General features: G+C 38.5%; 3 protein-coding genes across 3 annotated transcripts in view; 1 reads left to right on the top strand and 2 right to left on the bottom strand.

The window, feature by feature from the left end:
- LOC140938385 (serum paraoxonase/arylesterase 1-like) overlaps window positions 1–3248 on the bottom strand; it is a 6584-nt gene extending 3336 nt beyond the window's left edge. The window contains exons 1-4 of the mRNA XM_073387875.1: window positions 3065–3248; window positions 2910–2974; window positions 2226–2281; window positions 899–1223 (exon numbers count right to left, since the gene is read on the bottom strand). Of these exons, the coding sequence (XP_073243976.1) occupies window positions 899–1223; window positions 2226–2281; window positions 2910–2974; window positions 3065–3141 (523 nt within the window). The 5' untranslated portion in view covers window positions 3142–3248. The remainder of the gene's footprint in view (window positions 1–898; window positions 1224–2225; window positions 2282–2909; window positions 2975–3064) is intronic.
- Window positions 3249–4148: 900 nt separating this feature from the next.
- On the top strand, window positions 4149–5360 carry LOC140938375 (melatonin receptor type 1B-B-like). Its single transcript, XM_073387864.1, has one exon. It carries the CDS (start codon window positions 4354–4356, stop codon window positions 5311–5313), a length of 960 nt encoding a protein of 319 aa, XP_073243965.1. The 5' UTR covers window positions 4149–4353; the 3' UTR covers window positions 5314–5360.
- A 962-nt stretch (window positions 5361–6322) lies between these two features.
- LOC140949881 (phosphatidylinositol-binding clathrin assembly protein LAP-like) lies at window positions 6323–26565 on the bottom strand. Its single transcript, XM_073399026.1, has 16 exons — window positions 26334–26565; window positions 26093–26235; window positions 24596–24671; window positions 24314–24416; window positions 23974–24013; window positions 22378–22434; window positions 20653–20712; window positions 19912–19963; window positions 19373–19521; window positions 17870–17952; window positions 15750–15906; window positions 14282–14594; window positions 13942–14178; window positions 11882–12123; window positions 10174–10287; window positions 6323–9871 (listed from the first exon to the last, which is right to left on the bottom strand). Exons 1-16 carry the CDS (start codon window positions 26452–26454, stop codon window positions 9860–9862), a joined length of 1959 nt encoding a protein of 652 aa, XP_073255127.1. The 5' UTR covers window positions 26455–26565; the 3' UTR covers window positions 6323–9859.
- Between the last annotated feature and the right edge of the window lie 651 nt (window positions 26566–27216).

The following is a 27216-nucleotide window of genomic DNA, read 5'->3' as shown; positions in this document are numbered from 1 at the left end:
ATCGTCTCATGCGGTTTTTTTTTAGTTTTTCCAAGATGTTGTTAATTAAACATCTGATAGATAGCCGGTTATACGGACTATTTTTTTCCCTGTATTGGCCACATGACTGCACCGGCTCAGCGTTAGACGTCGCGTATTGCTAACTGCAACAGCCTAACGCACGTAAACGTCATACACAGGCACGCTGGAAACTGTTGTGTATCCGCGCCTGTGAAGAGCTACCATTTTATCGATTGATTTGCCAACACGCCATTACAGTTTCAGTTGGACGCTTCAACGTGCAACAAGGCTTTAGAAGAACGCCGGCCGTAATTTATTTTTATTTATTTATTTTTTGTATTTTGGAGTTGCATAGCGCTTTATTTGTGTGAAATTGCTATGTTGTTGTTGTTGTTGTTGTTTTTTTTTTTTTTGCACCTTGTCTCGAGCTAATTCTAATGGTAGTTGCTGACCTCTTTTTACCATTGTTGAGTTTTTAAAAAGATCTCCCATACCTCTCAGTTCCTAATGTGCGAAAAAGGCACTTTTCATCGCTCTTCGCCACCAGGCTTTTCAGCGAAACAGGCTTGAAAGGAAACGAAACGTCCAAGGAGAGCGGCGAGGAGCGATGAGAGGAGGCTGTATTTCCAGGCCACATTTTGTCCAATAAAGGTAAAAATCCCTTATATCTTAATCCAAAGTGCTGGAATGTGAAATGGGCAATCAACTGTTTTCAATTTTTTACATTCCCCCAAGGCCAGGAGTTATAATCGCCACTTGAAATGATCGCCCTACAAATGTAACGAGCACAATTCGATTTTCTACTTTTTTTGAGACATCTTTGCTTTTCGTGTTCAAGGAGAGTAGGTGCTATCACTGAAAAACAGGATTGAGCCACCTTAATTAACTAGTCACCTACCTACTGCATATACATCATTTGGACTCCAGATCAAATCATCCACCACAGAACGGCGATGTATTAATGAATGTTTTTCCCGCTCAAAGTCAAATATTTCAATGGCTTGTGCATCTGGTCGGTGATTCACAACAAACAAGGATACCTGACCCGAGGATGGGTCTTGATACGCACTAATCCCGTGAGGGTTAAATCCCGTGACGTTGAAGTTCTTCAGTGTTAATTCAACTGGATCCTGGTCAGGTTTGTTGAGGTCAAATGTTAACAGCTTAGAGTCTCGTTTGTCAATCTCGGGGTCGTAATAGAGTGCCAGTTTATAGCGGAGTCCCTGTTGGTAAATTAAAGAAGAAAAAAGAAACAAAACTCGTTAGGACATTTAAAATTTATGATCATCATCGTCATCATACATCGCTATCATCAACAACGTCATCATAATCATCATTCATATTTAATCATCACCAGTGTTATTACTAATGGTAACACGATTGACACGATTGATATCTCTAAGCTTGAAACTCGCCATCTTTATTACTGCAACGCAGGCTTTCCATATTTTTTGCATTACTAATAGTGTGCACATCTTTGGTGCCAGTTAAACCTGACACATTACTTCACAATGTGTCTTCTCATTGGCTGAGACTACATTTATTTCGGAAATCAGCGCAGATAATTGCTATCAGTTATCTACTAATCTGTAGGTTGCGCGGGCAATGCATGATTTCTACAGGCAAAAGAAGGTCGCCTATAAACAGACCAGCTAATTCTTCAAAGGCAGTTTCTCAGAACTCTGTTTTATCAAAGACTAGTTGAATTTTTATGTTGGCCAATTCCATCACCTGATCTTAAAGTTATTTATTGCAAACCACCTTTGCAAACAGAACCCAGCGGGCATGCAGCCAAGGTACAGCCTAAACACAGAGAAATATTACAAAGAGTACTTGAAAGAACTCTGCATTTTTAAACAAAAGATGCAAAGGGTACGGTCACTAATTTTCTTGAAAAACTGTGGTCTGAACGTGATGGATTTGTTTTAAGATTTCCTGTCCTAACCCTAATCCTAGTCCTAACCACAACCTTATCGGCCTTCCTCACGTTTGGGGCGTATCCTACCCATCCTCATTTTGCAATCTTTTTGCAGGAGAGCTTGATTTAAAGTTACTGTCCAGGAAAAATAAGGCACAATTGAGAATAGTACAGTTTGCTTTCCCAGCTGTTTTCTGAAGAAATGCCTTTCGGACTTTTAACTATTACTTGATATTGAAGGCTACCCTCCTCCAAAGACTTAAGGCATGCATAAATACACTTCCAACAATAAACAACAAGCACTTACGGAAGACACAAAGACCAGTCCATCAGGGAGAAGGGCGAAATCTTCAGAACCGTTCGCTAGAAAAAGAAAACAATCAATCACACTCGTTTTAATAAACACCGCTTAAATTTCAGTGAATAATCAACCTCCTCGACAAAGAGGTTTTGCAGTATATTTGAAAGTAATCATGATTTGTTAATGCATGATGTCAAACCCACAACAATTTCGAGCCACAAATGTCCAAAACGCGCGTGCTGCATGTCTACGCGCACTTAATAACAGCTAACAGCAAACTTTATGGCGTTCTACAGCTAAACAAACGAATGGACTTCATATTGAAGATAGTTTTGTTCTTACTTTTCAATCCCTCACGCTCCAGGCACATGTTAGTCATGTTACGCTTGCGTAGCCTAGTTGCCCTGTAACTCAAAATTAGTTGTTCGGAGGTTTTGACTGATCCCAGACTGACTTTACCGGAATTAGACAGAAAACTGAACAGAATGACTATTAAAAGAAGGAAGAAAAAAAGATATTGAAAAAAATTATTTAAATTTGTAAATGAAATGATCGCAACTGCCCCTTTTAAACTGTTCTCAAAATGCAAATAAGCTGTGACCAAAAGCACAGGATATGACTGAGAAGACGCTGTTTCACCTCCAAGAAATAAGGCGATTGCTACAAGTATTTTGAGTTCTGCAAACGTACCTTGTATCACTCCACAAGTTCCAGGGGAGTGGTTTATCGTCTGCGTAAAAAAACCAAGTTTAATCCTAGAAAAATATGGATAAGATGATACACTCGTTTACGGACGCGAGAAGAGCTTTGAGTCATTAACCGATGAACCAAGATTTCTGACTTACAAGAGATTTAAGACGTGGGAGAAAAAGATGGCGATAAAAACGAAAACCGTGAATTCCAGAAGTACCAGCCTACCCATAGATCTTGCAAGTATTACTTCTGAAACTGCCTAGAGTTTAGTCAAACGTTGACAACTGGCCGACAAAGAACTTTGTTCGCAGTTGACCTCAAGGTGATGTATTTGTTTTCCCCGAGTAGATGGTCTTGCCGTGATGTCACTGTCACACCATCAAATAGGCTGATGACGACGGGAAAGCGCGAGGAAAGGACTAAACACGACTTCCGGTGCCCAATTTGCCGCTCCACCATTGGTCAAGCCAGTTGTTAGTTTGCGCGCGCCGTCATCAACTGACGTTCTCGTTCTGTTGCCAAATCAGCCTATTTAAAAATCGAAAACGTTGAAAAAATATCGTAAGGGATCTGAGAGCTGAGATTAATATGCAAACAGTCTTGCCAGGATTTCAATCCGCGCTTTTTTTCGGGCGCCATTCGCAAAAATGTTTTATCCTAGTTCTTATTGTCTATGGAGACACAATTTTATCATAGACCCGGATGTAGCAAAAACCCGCTTAGGGACAGGGAATGTTTTAAAGTATTTTACAACATTTACCTCGTTTACCTGCCAATCTGCAGCTGAGTCTGCAAGTCTGCAGTCTTCGTTTGTTGCAGGGCCCCCATTGGTTTTTCGGGATCCGGGATTTGGCCTTTTTGGAGCCCGGGATTCAGGATTCCAAAGAATATTGGGAGCGCGATTCGGGATTGTATTTATAAACGGGACGCGGGATTTAGCGTTATTACAAAGCGGGATCGGGGAAATAGTCGCCTTAAAGCCCCGAGATCCGGAATTTCTGACGGCAAAAAAATTTAAAGCAACTCAACTTTTGCTGTCGGTAACGACTGAAAAGATAGCCATGATAGTACAGCATGTACATTTTAGAGCCATTATTTTGAGTGCAACGTTAGTCTCTTTAAAGGCTTACATCAGCCACTTAACCATTGATTTATCAGTGAAATAACTTCTGTAATAAAAGCCACTTGACGTGGGGTGTGGTGGGGCCTCCACTCTACTTAAACTTCCTGTTCTTCATCCAAAGTTCAGTTTCGCTTTTGCAACTTCCTGTCCGTCCTAAAGGTATCTAATTTCCTTTCCTTTTGAGTCGTATTTGAAGTGCCTGTAAAGAATCTTTTTATGCGAGTTCCGTTCTTTTGGTTTCTCCGACGACTGTTGGCTATTGCACCTTGCTAAATCCTCCTACTTTTCCACCCTCTGTCGCAAAACCTGGCCGACCCTATGGCAGGTTCATCAAAGAATGAAAGAGAGTTAGCAACAGCGTTGGAAAATAGAACAGATGGGACTGTCGCGTTTGAATCAACGATCTGTGCCTTCCTCGTGATGTCAGCTTTCACGGGTAATGCTGTCTTGTGTTTGTCTCTGTACAAAATTAGAGGATTTAGAGCGCCACAGAACTACTACATAACTTGTCTGGCAGTCGCAGACATGCTTTTTGCCTTCGTGTGCATGTCTTTCTCCCTTGGGGCTCTGATAAAAGGAAAGTGGATTTTCGGTGATGCATGGTGCCAGGTTCAGGGAAGCCTTATTTTCATCTTCGTTGATGTTTCCCTTTTCACCATGACGCTGATCGCTATAAACCGATATTTCAGAATTTGCAAGCCAATGAGCGTCTATCAGAGGCTATACAGCGAAAGAAACATTTTGCTCTCCATAATTCTTGCATGGATTGCCTCAATAGCAGTAGTGGTTGCCCTGTTCTCGTTTACCAATAAACCCTTTCGCTTTCATCCCGGAAAATATCTTTGCTTCCCAGACATGGCTCATAGCAAAGGCGTTCATCGTTATACACTGTGTGCTTATCTTTCAGTCAGCGCTGTTACGTTTCCAACAATGACTTTCTGCTACTTTCGAGTCTACAAAAATGTTCGGGAACATTTTGCGGATATTGCAAAGTCGGGTTTGGTGACAGATGCCTCAAGATCGTTCGTCAACGAAGCCAAAATATCGAAAATGTTGTTCATAACCGTCATTGCCGCCCTTGGGTTTTGGACACCTTCCATCTGCCTCGACCTTTACGAAGCAATTCATGAGCAATATTCTCTTCCGCGACAGGTGTATTATTGGCAGATAATAACTTTTACCTGCAGCAGTGTGGTCAATCCCATTATATATGGCTTCATGAGGAAAGAGCTACGAAGGGCTTACAAAAGTATTCTAACTTGTAAATTGTCTCGTTAGGATCTCGTAAATACCCTGGAAAGTAGTAGGGATCCCGGAAGGGTGGGGGGGGGGGGGGGGGGGGGGATAGCGACAGCGATTTTAATCTTCGCGAGTGTTAAATTTCGTGAGTTTCCCAAATTTTCAGGAAATTCTATAATTAACTGAGACTAAGGCACCAGATTGTAGTATCCCTACAAGAGAATTGCCAGGGATTATCCCAGGTAAGTAATCAAGAGTTTAGGCACCGAGTTCCCATTAATATCTTCACACACTCCAAGCCGTACAAGCGGCAGGGGTTGGACTCGACTTGCTTTGAAAAAAATAACGTTTTGGCGTGGAAATTACTCATTCTACCTCATTTCTCAGCGGAGCAACGCAGAGGTGAACGGCCTATCATCCCACCCAGCGAAGAGTCTTACTACAAAGCTGTCGCAGCTTGGCTTAGTCCGCTGATTAATCATTTGTGCCATACCTTAATACAACTGAATATGAATAATAATGTTGTTAAATAGATAACTATTTCAATGTAAAGGTCCCTATGTCAGGCCGACATTGGGACTTCCTCTCATTCGATTCTACATTTAGCTTGTCAAACAAGAAATTACGGTGCAGTATTAAAATGAAATAAATTTATTTTTTCTTATATCTGGGCACTCCCCGCCCCAAAAATGATCCGGTTAAAAATGTCGAATGACGTGAAGGTTTAAGAATCGAAATGTACAGAGATTGGTCAGGAGGGTTTCGACATTTCACCGGTGGAGAGTAAAAGCCGACAGGAGAAGAGGGCTGTCATTGAAAGCAAGGGAGATCTGAGTCAAGGAGGCGTGGCCTTCTTACTTAGCGACCTCGTTACCACATTCTCACACATTACTGTCATGAAAGAAGCTCTCTCCAGCTGAGTCAACGGATTTTAATAACAAGTACGGCGCCCAAAATAGAAAACCTGACAATGAAAGACCTTACGCAACGAAAACCGCTAGGTTGCGTGTTCAATCACAGGAGAAGACTCTTACCACACTAGAGAAAAGACAGAGATAGGAATGGCATTTATTTTATTATTACTGATTCGCGTATCTTCATTATCTTACACCACTCAGTTTACAACACTTCATTATCATTGGGTATTATTTATACTTACACTACTGGCTGATACATTATACAATGATCACCACCCCCCGGAACCCAAGTCAATAGGGAGCTTTAAGCAACCACGACGGCAACGGCAACGGCAACGAAAACGTCACTTGAAGATAGAATTCGCGCCTCCAAATTTCAGCTCTGTCATTCTATTTCAATCAATTTTTCATGTGTCGAATGTTTCTGGAGTTGATTCCAAAGGACTTTATCTAAGTTCAGAAAAAGAGGAAAAAGAATTGTTGTCCTGCGTTCACGTCCTCCATAAAATGTAAAACAAGGAAGTTTTACGTCGTACTCGTGCACCAACGGTTAGGAAATAAACAAGTAAGCGTAGCGTGATGCCCGTGCAAAGTCGTTGTTTTTCTAATCTAAACCTATTGCTTTTTTTACCGTTCTCGTTGCCGTCGCCGTCGTCGTTGCTTAGCTCCCAACTGTAACAATAGGGACCTTACGATCCGACGACGAAAACAGGTTTACAGTCAACTCTCTCTAAGACGGACACCTTTGGGACCGGCACTAAGTGTCCGTCTTAGAGAGGTGTCCGTCTTATAGAGAGTCAAATAAAGGGAGTAAAGAAAGGCGGGGACCAACTCTAGGTGTCCGTTTTACGGAGGTGTCCGTTAAGAGAGACTCGACTGTACTTAACAAAACGACAATTTCGCACGTGTAGCAATTTTTTGTTACTTTTCTTTGCTGGCACTCAATGACTACGACGTGAAAATTCCTAATTTCACGTTACCATGGAGGAAGTAAACAAGCCACGACGAAATTTTCTTTCTTTTTCTGAACTTGGATGTGGTTCTTAGGAATTCAGCTCAAAGAGAGTTCGCCTACATTTGACAACGTGGTGAGTTGGAATAATCGCCATGAAGGCTGAAACAACACGAATTGACTTTTTAATCAGGGTTTCCTGCCTTCGCCGTCTTCGGATGTTAAGGTCCATACCTACTTTAAGCGCCAAGGTGTCCCGAGAGCTTAAACCGTACCTGCATAAAAAGCTATACCTTCCTATGTACCAAATTACTTCAGCAACCTGAGACAACATAAAGCAACTCGCTGGATCGCGTTGGGTACCCTGTGAAACAGACGTCTTAGTATAAAAGAGCATTAGAACCCCAACTTGATAACTATGCAGTGCTAATGATTAAATAGTTTTAGTTTCGTACTACGTCATAAAATAATATTTCATTATCAGAACCCAATCAGACGTAATGTACCAGCCAGGTCAAACTGTCAGACAAAATCTTTTGGTGTGGCCACCGAAAAACTTCTCCACCAGTCTGTCACATAATTCTACTTCTTTTGTTTTGCAAATGATGAATTTCGATTTTGGACACTTGCGCAATGATCCAGGTAAATGCACTTTAAGTTCTATTTCGTTTGACATCTGACCCTAGCTCTGTTATACATGTAACTGGGAGAGAAAGAAAAGCGAATATGCTAACAGATGTCTCAGTATAATTTAATTTTACATAGCAGTTTCAACATAAACATGAACGTTTACCGAAAAATAAATGCTACAACTACAATTCATTGATGGTTTGTCGGATTGCACTTTCAAGTACAACATAACAAATCAAGATTAAAGTCCAGCTTTACACAGACACAAGGCACAGCCCATGTGCTTTCACTACCTGACGCGGTAATTGATAATGCAATCCAAAATCAACAACTCACCCCAATTAAACTGAGGTCAAAACAATGAAAATTGCAAACAATATAAAAGCTTGATGCCTTCGAATATCAATCGCCCCGTGTCACCGTAAAAAAGGGCTGCAGTCAAAACTCAACGTGCAAGTCTTGTTTGGAGGCAATCGGGAGCAATACAACTTGTAATTTCTATTACAACCTGTACTAAAACATGCATGGTTCCTCTCGGAGATTATTTGAAGTCTTTGCGAAAGTTAACGAGCCCCAGTTTTCCTCTCGTTTCTAAAGTGGCGCATGAATTTTTAAGTTCTATGCATTTATCCCACTATTATGAAACCTAATGGTCGACTTGCGTTAGACTTGTTCCTACGAAAGTCAAAAGTGAAGACATAATTGTATTTTTACATTTTGAGTTTTTGAATTAAATCCTATGGTGTCACTATACAAATGAAACCTCTACAGCGGTCGGTACTTTCACATGGTAATATTTATTTAGTATGTGCTTCTAACTGTTGAGTCTGTGGATGAAATCCCATGGTGTTACCGTACAAATGAAACCTCTTCAGCAGTACTTCCACATGATACTATTTATCTACAGCTGCAGTGTGTAATTCTAACCTTTGAGTCTGTGGATGAAATCCAAAGGTGTAGCCACAAATGAAATCCCTTTAGCAGTCCTTTAACATACAACTATTTATGAAGCTGTATTATACTACTGCATGAGAAATTTCTGCAATTTGATTGGCTTAGAGCAGTGGTATTTCAGCTTAATTTGAAATACCTACATGTGAACATTACAAACCTTTTGCGGGTAGTAGTATAAACAAATAATAGCATGATCTGTATGTGATATTTGGCATAAATACTACTCGTGATATTTCGAAATTGTCTCAAATTTCACTCGAAATATCACTCCTGGTATTTATGCCAAACATCACTACAAATCATACTATTACTTATACTAACTAGGTTGTAAAGTATGTGGATGAAATCTTACGGTGTGACCATTCAAGTGAAACCTCTTTAGCAGTTATTTCACGAGGTCCTATTAACAATTTTTCCTCTTGTAAATCTGTGGTTAAAATCCTATGCTGTGACCATTAAAATGAAACCACTTCAGGACTACCTTCACTTTGTGCTATTTCTATTTAGTATTTTACATTATAACAACTAGGATTGACACTTAATTTTGGATATTAGAACTCTTGAGAGTGAAAAGGGGGTTGATCGCCTGACTTGAACCACGGATTGAATAATATAACAGCAATTAAAATGTTTTCAAACCATTTCAAAGAATATCTGGATGCAGGAGTAGCTGAATCAATTTTACCTGTCAGAGTAAGGGCTGTATGCTCACGGATAACTTCACGTTCAAAATTTTCTCCCTATCTCCCACTTTAGCAACGACAAGAAAACTGGATCGAGTTAACTTCTGCAAAGACTTCTGGGATTGTTCGTAGGGAAGGGAAAAAAATTGGCCAATGGTAGACTGGCTCCTCCCAATAAAACCATCCCAGAAACAATTGCGGCCCGAATATCAGCCCCAGTTCCCTTCTCGTACTTAAGTGGGGAATGCCACCCAGTGTGGGTTCAGGAAAGAAAGTCTGGGAACGAGTTATGGAGCCTAATTGTGAATTACAAAACCTCGTTATTTGAAAATAGCTTGGCTATTACAAATGTTGCTACCTTAAGATTCCGTTTAAGGCACAATGTAAAAAGACTTATTACAGATCTATCAGCTAAGTTATCATCTGTCATACCACAGAATGTTTCACATTCAGAATCTAACCTGTAACAAAAAATGTGAAAAATGTTAGACTGGTTAAGATTGATCAATAACAAACCGAAATGCTAATTTAGGACTATGGAACCATGAAGTAGAACCTCTGAATATAATGTTCTAATTAATTTGTTAAGAATCTTGTGACCATAAATGCTCTCTGTCCAATCTAGTCCAGAGAAATTGCAAAATTGGCTGCAAAATAAACCTTTTTGCAGCATTAAGTGACCTTATAAAAATTCAGCATAATTTCCTCATATTTTGGCACTCTCACAGAAGGCCTGAACAAAGTGTAAGTACACAGAAATTACCTGACTACCAGGTATTGGTCCAAATGGGTCTGCTGCGGGCTGTGTGGGTCTCTGAGGCTGAAATGGTTGAGAAGGAAATGAGCCTTGTTGAGGGAACACTCCTGGTTGGCCAGGCTAAAGAGGAAAAAACAATAAGAGATACATAAATACAAGATTACAACCATATCGAGAAAGGTTGTCACAAAAAGTGCATGCTCGAGTCATGAAAGGTATTGTGGGTGATTTTGAGTTCACTGTTCTTCTAAGAAGTTTGAAAAAATTGCACGAAAGAGGCCACGGACATATGTTTGCAAGTGCTAAAGGAAAGCCACAAAAATAGGTTTGACAGCTAAAATGTCAGGGACAGTGTATTGATCATATCACACATTACCTTTCAGGATTGTTGCGTGCACATTTTTTTCCAACAACCTTTCTCAAAATAGCTGTAAATGAAGTATGCAACCTCTTCCCTCCAGAGTGTAAACCAAGTCAACAGGGGAAAGTTTATGTGCTATTACATGGCAATTTTTATAAAGAAAATTTGTTATTTTTCTTGCACACAAGACATGACGTCACACAGATGCTGGATAACAAGGCTTGGTTACTAAGTCATAAGAAGAGGGAGCTTGAAAACCATTTACAATTCTGGATATGTAGCAACTTTCAAGTGATGTGTTCTACAAACTATACTTCTTTACCAGAGCCCATATCTAAAATAAGAACTTCAGAGCTAAATTTTCTATTAGAAATGACCAAAGAAGGTGTCCTGTCATCCAAGGATTTCATCAATGATACAGAGTCTTCTTTTGACCATACATTGACTGTTGACTGTCCATCTCTTCAAACCCTGGACATAAATCGCGAAGCACCACTATTTCAGGCACATTAGCCACATATTTGGGCAATGTTCCCTCTCTTATTTATCACAAAAGATTGTCAAACAAAAATAATTATGCTTGTGTAGATGGGGATCTAACAAGAGTATGAACATAACTTTATTACCGTACATACAGTAGTTCACTAAGATTTAATTCAATTTACCTTAGTAAGCACATTGATAGCCTGCAAATACAGCCGTTTCTCCTTGCTCCTCACCCCTAGTGACGTTTTGCCAGGAGGAACATCTGCGCCACAGTGACAGAAATTCCATACTGATGACATTAATCAATGTTTACATAATAAATCCAGTAGTCATGGGGTTAAGAAATGTACAGTTTAAATTTGTTTGATTTTATGTTTCTCCTGTGCGATTAGGATAAATTTTGTGTTCTACTAGAAATGAGCTCTAGCAAATATCACATGCTTTTTCTAAAGAAGAATACATTCCAGGAATATTGACTGTTCTATAGTAAATTCATCACATTTATGACCCTGTTTACATTTGACCTTTGTGGACTTTTCCTTTTAATCAGTCATTCATAAACAATACAAATGTAGGTAAAACAATATAACTACTATGTCAACCAATCAGAGCTCCTGACCAGATTCTAGAAAGATATTACGTCATCGGTATGGAATTTTTGTTGCTGCGGCGCAGTTGTTCCTCCAGGCGAAACGTCCTTAGCAGTGAGGAGTAAGGAGAAACGGCTGTATTCACAAGCTACTAGCACACTGAAAATCACTGTACCATAAAAAACTCATTATTATTATTATTATTATTATTATTATTATTATTATTATTATTATTCATTTATTTATTATTATCATTATCATTATTATTAATACTCACCATGAAAGGTTGTCCCATTGGCTGAGCTGCAAAAGGCGGTCTAAAACCAGTTGGTTGCTGCACAGAAGGCTGAGTAGCACCCATAAAACCTCCCTGCACTCCTGGTTGGAGAAGTGACATTCTTGAGGTGGGTGGTGGCTGCCAGTTTGGCCCACCTGTTTTGCTTTGAGGTGCTGGTGCAGTCCACTGGTGTTGTGCTTTACCAGATGGACCCTTCAGGTTACCATTGAATGACAATGAATCTAACACATGTGAACAAACATATTACCAAAATATTTCAGCAATAGACCACACTTTCCATGGGTTTACCGGCATGATAACCCACGCGGAACATTGGGAGAACACGAGAAACGCATGTAAATTACTTGCCGAAGGCCAGTGATTTACAAGCTTTCCGAGTGTTCACCCAACATCCCAAGTGAGTTATCACGCCAGTAAACCCATAGGAAGTGTGGTCTAATGCTTGTATAAAATAACTTTAAGTTTTCCATGAGTTTACCAGCACAATAAACCATAGGTTTTTCACCAATCAGAACATGCGTACTATCTTAGTTATTTTACAAAAGCATATATCCACTGTAGCCAAGACTACTAGTAGTCCCTTTGTTTCATTACGGATAGTTGAGCAAAGGAAATACTCAAGCACATCTGAAAATTGCCACACAGAAGGAGAAGATAGAAGTAAAGAAAGGAATACCTTCCTCAAGGACAGCAATTTTCAAGTGGATTCTGAGGAAAATGAGGGACTACTCATGGTCTAACTGTAGCCTAACAACAATAAACGTGTACTGTTTTCTGCTTTAGATAATCACGTATTAAAAACAGTATTTGAAAAAAATATAAGAAGACGAGTTTGTACTCCTTTGAGTTCTTCAAATTCCTTGACTTTCCATGACTTTTTCCACGTCCTTTTCTGGTTTTCCATGACCTTAGGTTCAGCTGTCATTTTCTAAAATTCCCAAAACTTTACTCGTTTTAGCATATTTTTTACCTCAAACAGTTAAAGAGAAATAAACTCTGGTATCCACCTAAACGCATTGTCATCTGCAGTAACTAATCTACCACACAAAACTTTAATTTTCCATGACTTTCAAGGAACGGCAATTAAATTCCATGACTTTGCACGTTTTCCATGGCCTGTACGAACCCTGGAGAAATTGTTGTAGAAGATACAAGGCTATGTACTTGCTCAACTCAGGCAATGTAATTTGTTGTGTTTCACTCCTCCACTAACTCAGAGGAATTTAGACTCTAAAACCTCATTCCTTCATTCTACAGCTTCAAGGCAGGCATACAATTTTTATTGTTTTCTGTACTTACAAAAATAATCAACACATCACACTCAAACAATTTCTGGCACTACTAGAAATTGACTAATAAGGGTTCGATAATTTATTATAGCAGGGGTTTCAATAAGCACCGGTGGCCGACGAAACGCGACTTTGTTCATAGACGTCAGCTACTTCTTTCTAGAAGGAGAAGCAACTAGTTTGAATAACGTTGTAAACAAAAAATATATCATAAAATCTGAATGAAAACATAATTATGATGTGTTTAACACAAAGGCCCACTGGTTTTACGTTATGCTTTAGTCGTGCGAACGCTATTTTTCAGTCATTTTTTCACAAGTTTCTTTATAGGTTTACGCAGAATTTGTTTACGTGCAAAAGTACATAATTTAGTTTTTATCAATTATAGTTCATTGCTTGTAGCAATTGATTTGTGTGACTGATAGATTGAAAGCTACATTTTTTTTAATGAAAAACACACTCTTTTGTCATCAATCCAATCCAAATCCTTGTCCTCAAATTTATTCCCCAGAATGCTAAAAATCGCATTTTAGGGCTTTGAAATTTCAAAATTTTCTGGGTTAGAAAGTGCCTTAACCCCACCCCCCCCCCCCCACTAGAAAATGGGGACCAACGTCCCCCTGCTGATTCAGTTGGTTACTCTATTCAAACCTGCTGGCTACTTCAATTTTTATCGAAACCCCTGTTACAGTGCATGCCTGCCAATGTAACAACATATATGTACATGTAGACTCGTCTGTGGCATCTCACCTAAGGACTTGGCAACTCTATCTAAGCTAGCATGTAAGTTGCCCCCTGACTGATCCGTGTTCACGTTATTTTCTACAGGAATTGCTGGTGCTGGTTTCCCTGTGCTAGACACAGTAGGAACTAGAATGTCACCCATGGCTGGAGTACTGTCCACGGCAGCTGGCTGACCAAACACGGCAGCAAAATCATCATTAGTTTGGCTGTCAAAAGGGTTTGCAGAGACACTACTGGGAAAACCTAAGAAGGCAAAGTGTGGGAAAAGTTTTAATGCATATGCGTTTGCAAAACCCATCAATCCAGTTTTCAAGTAAATGTTTAAAGCCGAAACATTGAATCTTACCAGGAGTTGCCGCAGAACCTCCCCAAGGACCTGCCTGGGGTGCCCCACCAAAGCCATTGGACACTGCTGGACTTTGTCCAAATCCTTGAGCTGCAGGGAAGGACTGGCTAGGTGGGAAGGCAGGACTCTGCGAAAAAGCTGTAGAGCTTGATTGCTGTACTGAAAATGCAGCATTAAGTTGCAACAGGTCATCACTAGGAGATGATGTTGGGGCAGGTACAGGTGCTGTTGGTTCACCCAACGGCTCCCAATTTTTAGCTTGAGCTGGCTGGGCAGCAGGTACTTGCACCTGAGTCCCAGATTCTTTGGCCTTCTGATTAGAAGAGAAATGATCAGTAATCAGTAATCTACATGTATAGCCTTCTTATGTGCTCTACATTAATTTATTTAACCCTTTAAACCCTAAGATCAAAATTTGAATTCTCATTTGCTGCCCCAATTCATTTCCTACAGAAGTAGTGCGGAGAAGTTTATAAAAATAATATCAAGCAAATTCATCTTGTGAGATCATGTCTGTAATTCTCATGACCACTCTGTTTTACAAAGCATTGATATTACAAGGAGAAATTTGATGCTGATCACTCTTAGGGCTTGAAGGGTTAAGCGAAAATAAACGTCAAATGCCTTGACCTTCATACATGTAAGCACCGGTATGCATAGATTGGCATTTGACACAAAATGCCTTTATTTGATTGATTGAAGCATGTACGAGATTGTAAGGAAAACAGGAAATTAAAAGATTTAAATCAGATTGAAAAATTTTAACAGTCAAACCCACTTTACATACATGTACGTCCGCTTAATATGGACACCTCATTATTATGGACAGTTTGGTTTGTCCCTGGGGGGAAAAAGCCCTACAGACACACAGTTAATACGGAAACTTTCTACGTCCCCCTCAATGTCCATATTAACAAGGTTTGACCAAATAGTACACAAAAGTGTTTTTTATTACATTCACTACAGTATCATCAACATTATTATCATTGTCATTATTGTTATTATTATTATAATCATAACTCTAACAAAATTTTCAAAGCTCACTGGCTATCAACTGCCCTGATTTCAGCCTTAATAGGACAGTACATGCCATCAGGCGTGCACATAAATAGCTTGGAATTTCTTGTGTTTTGATTTTAAAAAAAGACCCTTATATATCACAAATTTTGTTAAAGTTATGATTAATATTGGCGACAAAACTCTGAGACTAAACAAATCGAACTCCTGCTTTGCAATCGTCCGATTTTGTTAATCACTCGTATGATTACAGACTGAATATTGGATTCCACTCAGTCCAGTTACCATTACTTGTCATTAATATTATTTACTACAATTTCAAGCTTTAGTTATACATTCAAGTAAGGAGACCATTGCATTGAGATGAATAGAGATGTTAATTTCTTATGAAGCTAAGCCAGTGTGTTAGAGAAATTGCAAGAAACTGAATGTTCATTCAATCTCTGCTTACCTTGAAAGCTTCAAGATATCTTTCTTCCTCTTCAAGAAGGTCACTTTTTGGAGCGGTGTCCACAGAATCATCTCCTTCAAACTTCATTGTGAACTTGCCAGCACTGAAAGCATCCGTAGCAGATGGAGGAAGAGTGATGCTGGGGATTGTTAGAGGTCTGACAAAAATGAAAAAGAATAAAATATATTGTTATTTCTTAACCCATTCGCTCCTAGAGATTTTGCCGAAAAACGCGTTTTGAAGCTAGTCGAGTGGTTTTCTGGTCACTGTCGTGCTATAAAGAGCTAAAACTTACCACAAACTGGTTTACAGGTCGAACACTTCGTGGTCTTCCAATCCAGATGCAAAATATCAGCTTGCGAAGTTCGGGCATGCGCAGAAAGCAAAATTTCGACATAGTTTTTGGGTTTAAAAGTGACACAGCAGTCTTGACTTTTACTTTTTGCTTTCTCTCCTCCCTTCTTTTTTTGCTTTTCTTGCCTCATTTTTTTTTTCTCTTGCTGGGCATTTAGTAGGCTTGATTTTGGTGGGAAGAGTTTTTAGGAAAGCTTTTAGGATCTTAGGATTAGGCGAAAGGAAAGGTAGGTGGGTAATGGGACAAGATTTTCATGGAGATTTTCAGGTCAATGTCACCTGGTTTTTTGCTTGTTTCTCCGGTGTCCTTGACTGAATTGTGCTCATTCTGGTATGGTTTGAAAGATCTCTTCACTCTGCACAAGTTAGTGAAGAAAGTTGTCCTTGACCGTTAAAACTGATGATGTCACAATGGGTAGAAAGGACCTGGATCCGCATGGGCGGTTACGGGCGGTTCAGGGGCGAATGGGTTAATTAAAAAACCTAAAAATGGCCTTTTACCAACTTTTTCACCTGATTTGACATGAAATAGACAGATTTGGTTGTTTTATGCTGAAAAGTGGATTTTTTTCAAAAAGCTTGGTCCTTTGCTTAACCCATTCGCTCCTAGAGATTTTGCCGAAAAACGCGTTTTGAAGCTAGTCGAGTGGTTTTCTGGTCACTGTCGTGCTATAAAGAGCTAAAACTTACCACAAACTGGTTTACAGGTCGAACACTTTGCGGTCTTCCAATCCAGATGCAAAATATCAGCTTGCGAAGTTCGGGCACGCGCAGAAAGCAAAATTTCGACATAGTTTTTGGGTTTAAAAGTGACACAGCAGTCTTGACTTTTACTTTTTGCTTTCTCTCCTCCCTTCTTTTTTTGCTTTTCTTGCCTCATTTTTTTTTTCTCTTGCTGGGCATTTAGTAGGCTTGATTTTGGTGGGAAGAGTTTTTAGGAAAGCTTTTAGGATCTTAGGATTAGGCGAAAGGAAAGGTAGGTGGGTAATGGGACAAGATTTTCATGGAGATTTTCAGGTCAATGTCACCTGGTTTTTTGCTTGTTTCTCCGGTGTCCTTGACTGAATTGTGCTCATTCTGGTATGGTTTGAAAGATCTCTTCACTCTGCACAAGTTAGTGAAGAAAGTTGTCCTTGACCGTTAAAACTGATGACGTCACAATGGGTAGAAAGGACCTGGATCCGCACGGGCGGTTACGGGCGGTTCAGGGGCGAATGGGTTAATAACCAAATCCGCATTTCAAACTGTGCATGAACTCTAATCAAAATTAATCATGAGAAAACAAATTATGAAAACAATTGTGGTGATAAGATTTTGGTGATAACATTTTTCGGAATTTTTTAGTTACAGCTGCAAGCACATGTGTATACAGTTGTCAGTAATTTTAGAGGATGTCAGAATGAGAGGGAGGATTTTACCTGGCTATTAAAATGTCAACAGAAATGTTTGAACTGGCTCCTTAGATAGAAACATGGTACATTGACAACATAGTAAGTCTTTGTCCAACTTGTCTCCTTTCTTCAAAACATTAGTTTGCAATGTAGTGACCTGCGTTTCAGGCACTCACATGGTAAAAAACACTTTAATGAGCCAGATTTCTACCCTAACCCTAACCTCTCCTGCATTCCACTCGAGTGAGCAACCACAAAGAAATGAGGAGGCAGCTTCAGGTGGCATTTTCTTACAAATCACCCCAAACCTTGGATTAGTGACCCTGTTTAAAGGAATGTTTGAAAGGATTATTATCAACAATGAAAGGCACTTACTTTGATGTGGGTGGATTGCTCGTCTTGCCTTTTTCCAGAGATTGTAGATGATTTTCAAGGGCATCCAAAAGACTGTTAGGTGCCTGACACAAAAGAACACGTAGACCAGTAGTTGACTTGCACATTTCAACAAGTCTGATATTACAATATTTATTTAGACCAACCAAGATAAGTATAAGAATCTGCAAAACTGCCCACCTACTGTATTTTGAGAATTTGTCGGTTGATACTGGGATTTTAAGAATGTTTTGTTAAAGTTTTTTTTACTTTGTACACTAGTCAGGCACTCCCTAAGGTCGTTGGGGCCTGGGAGTTAGGATCATGGATATTATAGGATGTCACTCCAAGAAGTGACGGATCAGCAGAAAAAAGCACATGGCAAGAGTTGTAATCTTTACCTAGAGAGAGTTAGAAGCATTAAAACAGTTCTGTTCTTTATCGTGAGCGTGAGTTTACTGTCTGGAGAAACAGTTCCAACATGCATTAACAATAACTTCTCACTTAGGCACTTAGATGTACATGTACACTGTAGGGCAAAACTTTGGGTAGGGTTGTTGGGTTATTATTGTATTGTTATTATATATTGTTGAAGTGGGTGAGCAGTTTATCAGAATCTAACGTAGTCGAACCCCCACATGCGACCACTTCTCGTAGGTGACCACCTACCAAAACACCAAAACTTTCCAGTCAAACCCTAATAGTTAGAACCTCTTGTAAGCAACCACCTTTTGGGCTGACGCTTCTATAATTTTCAATTGTTTTTACTCCCTTGTAAACAACTACTTGACTCATGGTCTGATCTCTGATCTACTGTGTGTACTACACTACTCAGAGTAAGTGAAGAACCAAGATGTATTGGGATCTCCTCTTGGAAGGGACCCCCTGGGGACCAATCCCTGTAAGTAACCACCTCTGGTATGCAACCACTACAGTCTGCAACTCTTCACATTTTGGGTGTTTGCTTATAAAAAACTTTGACTGTACTGGTCCCAAGGGTTTTGGTGCAGTGATTTTTTTACTCTGTACCCTGCATCCCTGTTTCCAAAAATGCAAAATAATTCATAGCATGTGTTCCATAGGATGCAAGTATTAATCAATCAATCTGAAGATAATTTTGTTGAATATCCTGTTCATATGATTTTAACGAAACATATTTCTTTTAGTCTTTGTTGCACTAGTAATAGAAGGACTGACAGAATTTTGGTGTTAAAACAGTCTGGCTACAAAAAGGCCCAAGCATTGTCAATTTAGGACTATTGTTTTTTAGCTTGGTTTCAATGGTTCTGGACTAGGACTCACGATTTTTCACAAATAAAATGAGTCCCAGTACTCACCATAACTATTTGTAACAAAATCCCTTTTGGGAGTTTTGCTGGTTCTGGTTTGATTTTGTTAATTTCTGTATGTACACTGAAGACACAGGAATGTTTTGGGCTATTTTGTTTGATTTTTTGAATAGTTTCTCTGTTGCCTACAAACAAGCTGCTGCTTAATTCTGCCTACCTTGCTAAGATCAGGAATATCATCTTTGTCAAAACCCACATCCTCGGCAACTTTTAAAAAGTCAGATACTCTATCCATTCTTGTAATAAATTTTTTATATATGTCCAGGCCATCCTTACAGTTTTTCTTGTTCATGTCAAAGTACTTTTCTATTATTAAAAAATAATAAAAATTAATGTTCGTACTGTTACAAACTTCATCGCCCTTGTTCCTTCAATTGTTCATCCAATTTGTAAATTGTTAGCAAATATTTCTAGGGCTGAGTCCTAAAGGTCTGTATCTAAGTTTAGAAAAAGAAAAAGAAAATTTTTCTCTGTGTTCATGTTCAGGAACAGCAGAGAAATGTACAAAAAGCATGATGTGTGTGCAAAAATGTTCTTACATGCACATGTATGCTCATAAAACCTATTGCTTTTTTGCTGTTCTCATTACCATAGCCACCTTTGTTGCTTAAACTCACTATTATCCTATCACATTATACTATTAATGCACACAGCATGCACAAGGTTACATACTGGACACAAGCATGTACTACTCACCAAGCAAGTTTATGATACCATCATTGTAGCAAGCAAATAATTTGATCAAATCCTGAAAGCATATTGCAAAAACAATGTCAAATCTTCAACAATTATCCTACATAACTATTAAAAACAGAACAGAAGAAGTGCCATAACTGAAATCTAAAAATATTTGAAATAGCAAAATTTACCCCAAATTATAACACATTGATTCAGATATTGGTGAAGAGACATTACACAAGTTGGCAAAGTGAGCAACACAACCAAGACATGTACATGTAAGAACTGTTTCCCACCTTTGCTTACCTAAAAGCCAGCTTATTACTTTGTAACAGCTGTACTTGTGCCTATCAGCTTCTTACTTACGTTAATGGTCTTTGCATAGAACATATTCACAGCATATATTTAGCAAGAAGGAAAGAAAAGCCATTTCCTAAATTGGACCACTGTATTTGTATAGAGTAAAAAAAAAAAAACAGTTGCAAAAGGTGCCTTAATGAAGATACAGTAATGTATTTTCCAGGATTCTCACACAGTCCCAACATTTACGTACTTTTTAAAGAGAAAGAGAGGTGTGGTGTTTCATTGATTTTCTTCAACAGCAAGCACACACAAACTTTCTCTTCTGTCAGTGTACAAGATGGCTGAATTCTGCCAGCCCAGCAAAATGATTGGTTACAGATTTACTAACAAAAACCAACAGGCAAAATATTCTGTTAATAAGAAACAACAACGTAAAAAGGAACTTCTCTCCAATACCTTAAACAGGAGTACAAATACACCGTTTATCACACCATTTGTTAGTTCACTTGACTTTATCTGTAGAGAAAGTAAAATAATTAGGGTAAAAGGATATAAGCTCTTTAAATTGTGGACGGCTGATCACATTCATGCACCGTACACATAAAGAAATACAAGATAGCTTGCAATCAAACAACACAGTTTTAATTCACAAAAGAATGTTAAAGGCACATGTGCATGTACAATATTTCATTGTGTGGCTATGTTTTTGTTGAACTGTTGTGCAGAGTACAAAGTAACACTTAACGTTATCTATAGAGAAAGTAAAATAATTAGGGTAAAAGGATAAAAACTTTTTAAATTGTAGACAGCTGATCACATTTATGCACTGTACACATCAGAAATACAAGATAGCTTGAATTCAAACCACACAGTTTTAATTCACAAAAGAAAGTTAAAAGGCACATGTGCATGTATGATAATACGGTAACCCTGTACAGTTTACATGTAATTTCATTGTGTGGCTATGTTTTTGTTGAACTGTTGTGCAGAGTACAAAGTAATAAGAGCCCCCTGGAGAAGGCATGGTAAAGTGGTTCAGCACAGGTCTGCATTGTGTCTGTAGGGCTGGGTCAACGGACAATGTTGGGACTGATTGGGGCGTTGACCGGTCAACCTTTCATGTTGCCAGTCATGTTGTCCGGTCACATTTGATCGTATTGAAAATAAAATAAATCAAAATTTCCATGATGTTCAGTTGTTTCAGTTGTTATCAGTATGTAGCGAGTCACTGTGTATTGCAGAACTTTGATGTGTAATCCTGGGTGAAATGCAACTAGAACTGTTGTTTTCGGGCATGGAAATAGACATTGGGGTTCATGCACTTCTGGTCACAAAATTAAAAATATTTTCACTTTTATTAGTTAAACAACAACTTTTTTCAGGGCTTTTGAAAGGTCATGGAAAAAAAGTCAAGTTTCGTGGCATTTTCAGAGACAGATTCGCGGAAAAATTGGCTAATTTCACTAAAATTTTCAGGGCTAACTTCGCCAAAAAGAAACAATCAATAAAAAGTGGCCGATTTCATGGGAATTTTCTGGGCAAATTTCGCTAGAAATCAATCAATTTTGCACTGATCTGACGAGTGTGTTTAATGTTTTTCAACAGAGATAATCATTTGCTATTTTAACAATAAAGCACTTGAGAAATGAGCCAACTGCAAAGCTTTTAACATCATGACTAGTGCTCAGTTTTTTGTAACATAATTTATGCCTGGTAAATTTGGAACGTTGTTTGCACCTTGTGGTGATGAACTTTACGGCAATTAAACAGCCCCTATATACTGAATATAGCCAAGATAACTTTCAAATATGTTGTATTTGACATGTATTTGATAAGATTTCTAGCAAATTTCGCTGGATTTCGCGGATTTACCCGAATTTCACCGCTCCATAACTCCGAGAAATATCAGAGGCTCTGTTTTTTTGGAAATATCTAAAGCCAGTTTTGGCTCATGGACCCTTGTTTTAAGAGTTATTTATCTCATAAAATTGACCGGCCAGAAACAATATGTGATCGCACTAAAATGAATTTGGCCAGTCATCGCGTCCAGAGACTCACCAGAAATTATTTTGAGCCTTGTACTGCTGTATTTTAAATTACAAGACCAAAACATCAAAAAGGTAACAAAAATAAATGCCAATTAGCAATAAAAGAGCAAACACAACCATAAATGATACTTACATCTACTTCAAGTAAGGCATCAATCTGTTGTTGCAGGACAGGTAGAGCTTTGAGAAGCTATAAGGAGAACATAACAACATCATCCACATGGTCAATATAGGAGAAATCATGACATATTGGTATTAGCTTAATCTTGTATCTAACAAGACAGGGGTAGCCCTTGGTGCATGCATTATTTGGAGCAAATATAAATGGATACTAATTTTCTATGTGAAATGTTTTGGCACCAGTTCAAATTACAAGTAAGGAGAAGATTGAGTTAACATCAAGCAGAAAGACAATGTATGAAGGAGGGAGAGTTTAAACAGTCTGTTGTCATTAGAGTTACAGACAGGGCTTCTGACAGGTCGCAGAAAAAAAAGTCAAATTTTGTGGGATTCTTAGGGACAAATTCGTGGAAAAATCGGCCTATTTCGCTGGAATTTTCCAGGGCAAACTTCACCGAAGAGCAATCGGTAAAAAAACGGCGGATTTTGTGGTTATTTTCGGGGCAAATTTCTCTAGCAATCGATTGGTTTTGCGCTGATCAGACCACCGCTTTTAATTTTTTTCTAACAGAGGTCATCATTTGCTCTTTCAATAACAATATGCTCCAGAAATAAACCCATGGCAAAGCCTTTACCATCATGGCTAGTACCCAGTTTTTCTCAACATAATCTACGCCTGGTAGTTTCTGACGTTGTTTGCACGTTTTAGAGACGAAGTTTCAAGATAAATTTGCAAGTTTACAGCAAGTAAACAGCCCCAATAGCTGAGATAAGTTTCAAAAATGCTGTACCGACATGTCTTCGATAAGATTTATACCAAATTTCACGGTATTTTGTGTGTTTTTGTGAATTTCGCGGGATTTTGCGGAGTTACCCGAATTTCGCGGCTCCGCGACCGCGCGAAATATCAGAAGCCCTATACAGACTGTACATGTATTTGGGAAACAGTAAGAACAGACATCAACTCAATTAAAACAGACACAAAAGAAACTGCCTAAACACCTATCTTTAAGATGTATCCATCTCAAATAAAATCATTCAAGAGCAGCAGGGTCTAACTACATGTACCTGCTTTAGGGAGGTGTCAATCTTGTACAATGGAGCAGTGTGCAGTTAAAGAGAGTTGACTGTTTTAGGAACTACATGTAATAAGACAGTTCTCCCAATTTCACAGCCTTTACAGTCAGCTTCATTTCATTTATAAAACATATCAGTTGCATAACCTTTCTTTGTTTCAAACTCATGAGTGGTGCAAGTGCTCTGTAAAAGTGTACAATCATGCAGTTCTCTTCACTCACATGTACATTTACATTGTATCTGCACACAAACTAAAAATTCCTAGGATGTACATGTTGTAGTTAATTTTTTTTATCTCAGGTAATTTTTATTTTTCTTTTGTTTCAACTTCATCAGCACATATTACCATACCCAAACACAAAAGACAAACAAAAATCACCTGAATTAAAAAATTAACTACAACATACATTTTACAAAAATAATAATAATAATAATCATAATAATAATAATCATCATCATCATAATCATAATTTTTCATTGTAAAGGTAACAAATGGTAACAATTAAACCTTATCAAAGATTGGATAACTTACTTTTGGAGCTTCCATGGTTCTTATAACACCTTCTTCCTTACTAAAAAGAAAAATGCAAAACGTTAGTTATTTCTTTGCAAATACATGTAAGGTATATGAAAAATAGAATCCTGATACAGATAAACAATGTCTTTCAAACCTGTAGGAGATAATTTGAACCAAACAGAGTTCCCTTTCCAGAGCACCTAAATTATATTATAATTTGAACAAATTGTCCTTTAATTAAAACAAACAATTAACTTCTTCTCCCTAAGTTGTTTAAAAATTGGGAAAACACTATGCATACAGTCATGTAAAGGACATCCGACTATGAGGCATGAATTAAGCAGAAGTTTCTTACCCTCTTTTTAGTCGACAGAAGTCATATCCCATTTCTGTGTATGAGGAAGCCTTCTCATTCAAATATTTTCCATATCTTCTCACAAAAGTAGACATATCATATCCTTTTCAAAAGAAAACAACAACCTGAGATGATTTAGGGGGATAAAACGGTAAGAATTTTTAAATACATTTCAAAGGAACATGATGATTTTTTTCCCATACTGTATTCCTTTATTTAGATTATTTTATGTAACATGCAAGCCATGCGTGATAGTCAATACTACATGCACATACACTGTACCTTGTACACCACTTTTGTCCAGGAAGTTACCAAGACTGAAGTTGGAGGTTCTTGATGCCAAATATTGAATAAACCTCTAAAGCCGAAAAATAAATAATGATATTAAACTGAAATGGGATACAATTCAAACAGATAATAATCATACAGTAGCCTTGGTGTTTTAAACAATCTGATCGGTTCTTTATATCAGGCTATTCAGCAATATTCACTCCCTAGCAAGTGGATAGTGCATGATCCTGAAGGCTGAAACAAAATGACTCGGTGTTTTGCCAAAGTTTTGGAGGGAAAATATCCTAGTTTGCTTGAGACTGGTTTCCCTATCATTCCAGATTATCTAGTTTCCCCCATGCAATTTTCCTCAAAACTTATAAATGATTTTGGTACAATCAGCTCAATCATCTAAGCATACAAAAACTACAGGGTCGCCATTATTATTCTACTTTAGTGCATTTAATTCTGAGGAAAATTAATGATAAATGCTAAGATACTGATTGCCCCAAGAATCTAAGAGTGGTTTCCATACAATTTTGTTTTTGCAATTTTTTTTTGTAGTTTTTATCATAACCACAATCATCTGGATAAGCCTCAGTTCTATTCAGACGACTACTACACTGCACATTTTAAATCACTTGTTTTTATGAAAGGGACACATTAACAAGAAAAAGAACTTTAAGCACAAAATAAGGCTGGAATTTTAAGCTCTAAAATCGCTGCAAGTCCCTCCACAAAAACTGAACCTCTTAACCTTGAAATTAAAAGTGGAGATAAGTTACTATAAAGTGCTAGTTATCTAAAGTTGAGGAGAACAAATATTATCATTATTATAAAACTGACATCTGTTAACACCTCTCATCAAAGTTTATGGTAAATTTACAAGGAATGGAAAAAATTGGCAGCAACAAAGCCTATTTAAAAATGCTACTCTGTGACCTTTATCTACGGCAAATTATTTCAACACCAACAGCACGATATTCATATTTACATTAGGAAAACTTGGAAAACGATAGTACAACGCCAAAAATAACTCAAGTTTTTCTATTAAAGTTTCTCATAGAATGGATGATTACACAACACATCAAATGGATAATGTAGTTATAAAATGTAATTTAGAGACTGAACGTGAGTTAATATTATGCGAAGTTCCCGCTCAACGTGTGCGTAAGTGCAGTCGTTCTCGGCTCATTGACAATTTAAGTTCTGTACTGTCATAAAATCATAACAACTGGGTAACAGTGGCTCGCGTATCGCTAAGGCGTTCCAACACTAAAGGAAGTCATGACAACTTCACTGTCTAGCGGATTTTGTTGTCGTCTTGCATGACATTCGATCCAAACAAGAGATACGCCAGTTTTAGTGACAAAACGAAAAGAAAAATAAAATAATTTCGAGTCAGGTAACTATTTTTCCTCCAAAACATCTGCTGACGGGTGGTAAATTATATTCACACCTCGAAGAAAGCTTGCTCGGGCTAACAACAATTAATTTTTTCATTCTCACCTCATTTCCGTACGACATCAAATGGTGGAAGGTGCACTCGGCTTTGAAAACTACAACCCAACTCGAGTTTGTGCATCGCTCGAATAGTAACTCCGCTAAATTTGGGATGGAAACGTTGTCATTATGTGTGCACGCGGTCAGATCTATAGAGTAAAATGCAACACACAAACTGCCATTAACCTCAGGAAACAAAATATCCATAATATTTTCTCAAATCTATGCAAACCAAACTTAAGCTTACAATCCAAGTGCTTCCTTTTCGGACCCATAACCTCACGGCTCGAAGACTTACAGACAACTTTAGCCACATAAGAACCCGTTATAGAGTGCCTAGCGGCGTCTAACTTGTCGGCTACAGACATTTTTATCAATGAGAGGCCAAAACTCTAGATACGGAGGGGGAAATTAAGGTAAACAAGGGGTCAGAATGGCTCTCTCGCCAGATGCGGAAAGTCAATATGGCCGACGACACTCTAATTTGAGCACGTGATCTATTAGGCCTGGAAATAACAATTAAAGCCAGAGTCACGTGACAATGTTGTTTCCTCAGGGGTAACCACTGAGAGATAACCTCATCTCACTTCAGATTACATCCGCATTCTCTGCTGTAAAAGTTGAGACGGGTTGTCAAAAACGAAACAAGGTTCAGGCGTTCAGTTCGCACAGGTCACAGAAGGCAGCGAAGTGGCAGGGATGGGGAAGACACTTCGTCCTTCGCACTTCTGATCTCATTCTCCCAGCCTTCCTCCTCAGGCATCTCAAACTCACTATGTGAGCGCTTGTTTAAAATAAGTACAACTGGAGACATTGTATAACGAAGCAATTTATAGGGTTCACCATTTAATTCGCAAAAAAGATCGCCTTATCTTAGCCTATTATGAAGACGTACAATATATAAAATGCTTACTTTTGCTGTATTTCGTGTTGCAGTGCCGTCAGCGAAGTGATCTGGCCTGGTTTTGGCACTGCTGACTGCAGTGTGAATGAACATTTAGAATGGGCGCATTTTTTTTTTTTTGAAAAAGAAAAAGAACAGTCGTTGTTCTTGTTCTAAGATGTTTGCAGAAGTTTTAGGGGGATCCGGACTTGGGGGCCTGAAGAAGATTGTCTTATTTCCCCATGCT

Source organism: Porites lutea, chromosome 1 (assembly GCF_958299795.1).
Source record: "Porites lutea chromosome 1, jaPorLute2.1, whole genome shotgun sequence".
NCBI lineage: Eukaryota > Metazoa > Cnidaria > Anthozoa > Scleractinia > Poritidae > Porites > Porites lutea.
The sequence above is the reverse complement of the archived record's forward strand: the minus strand, read 5'-3'. Positions and strand labels throughout refer to the sequence as shown.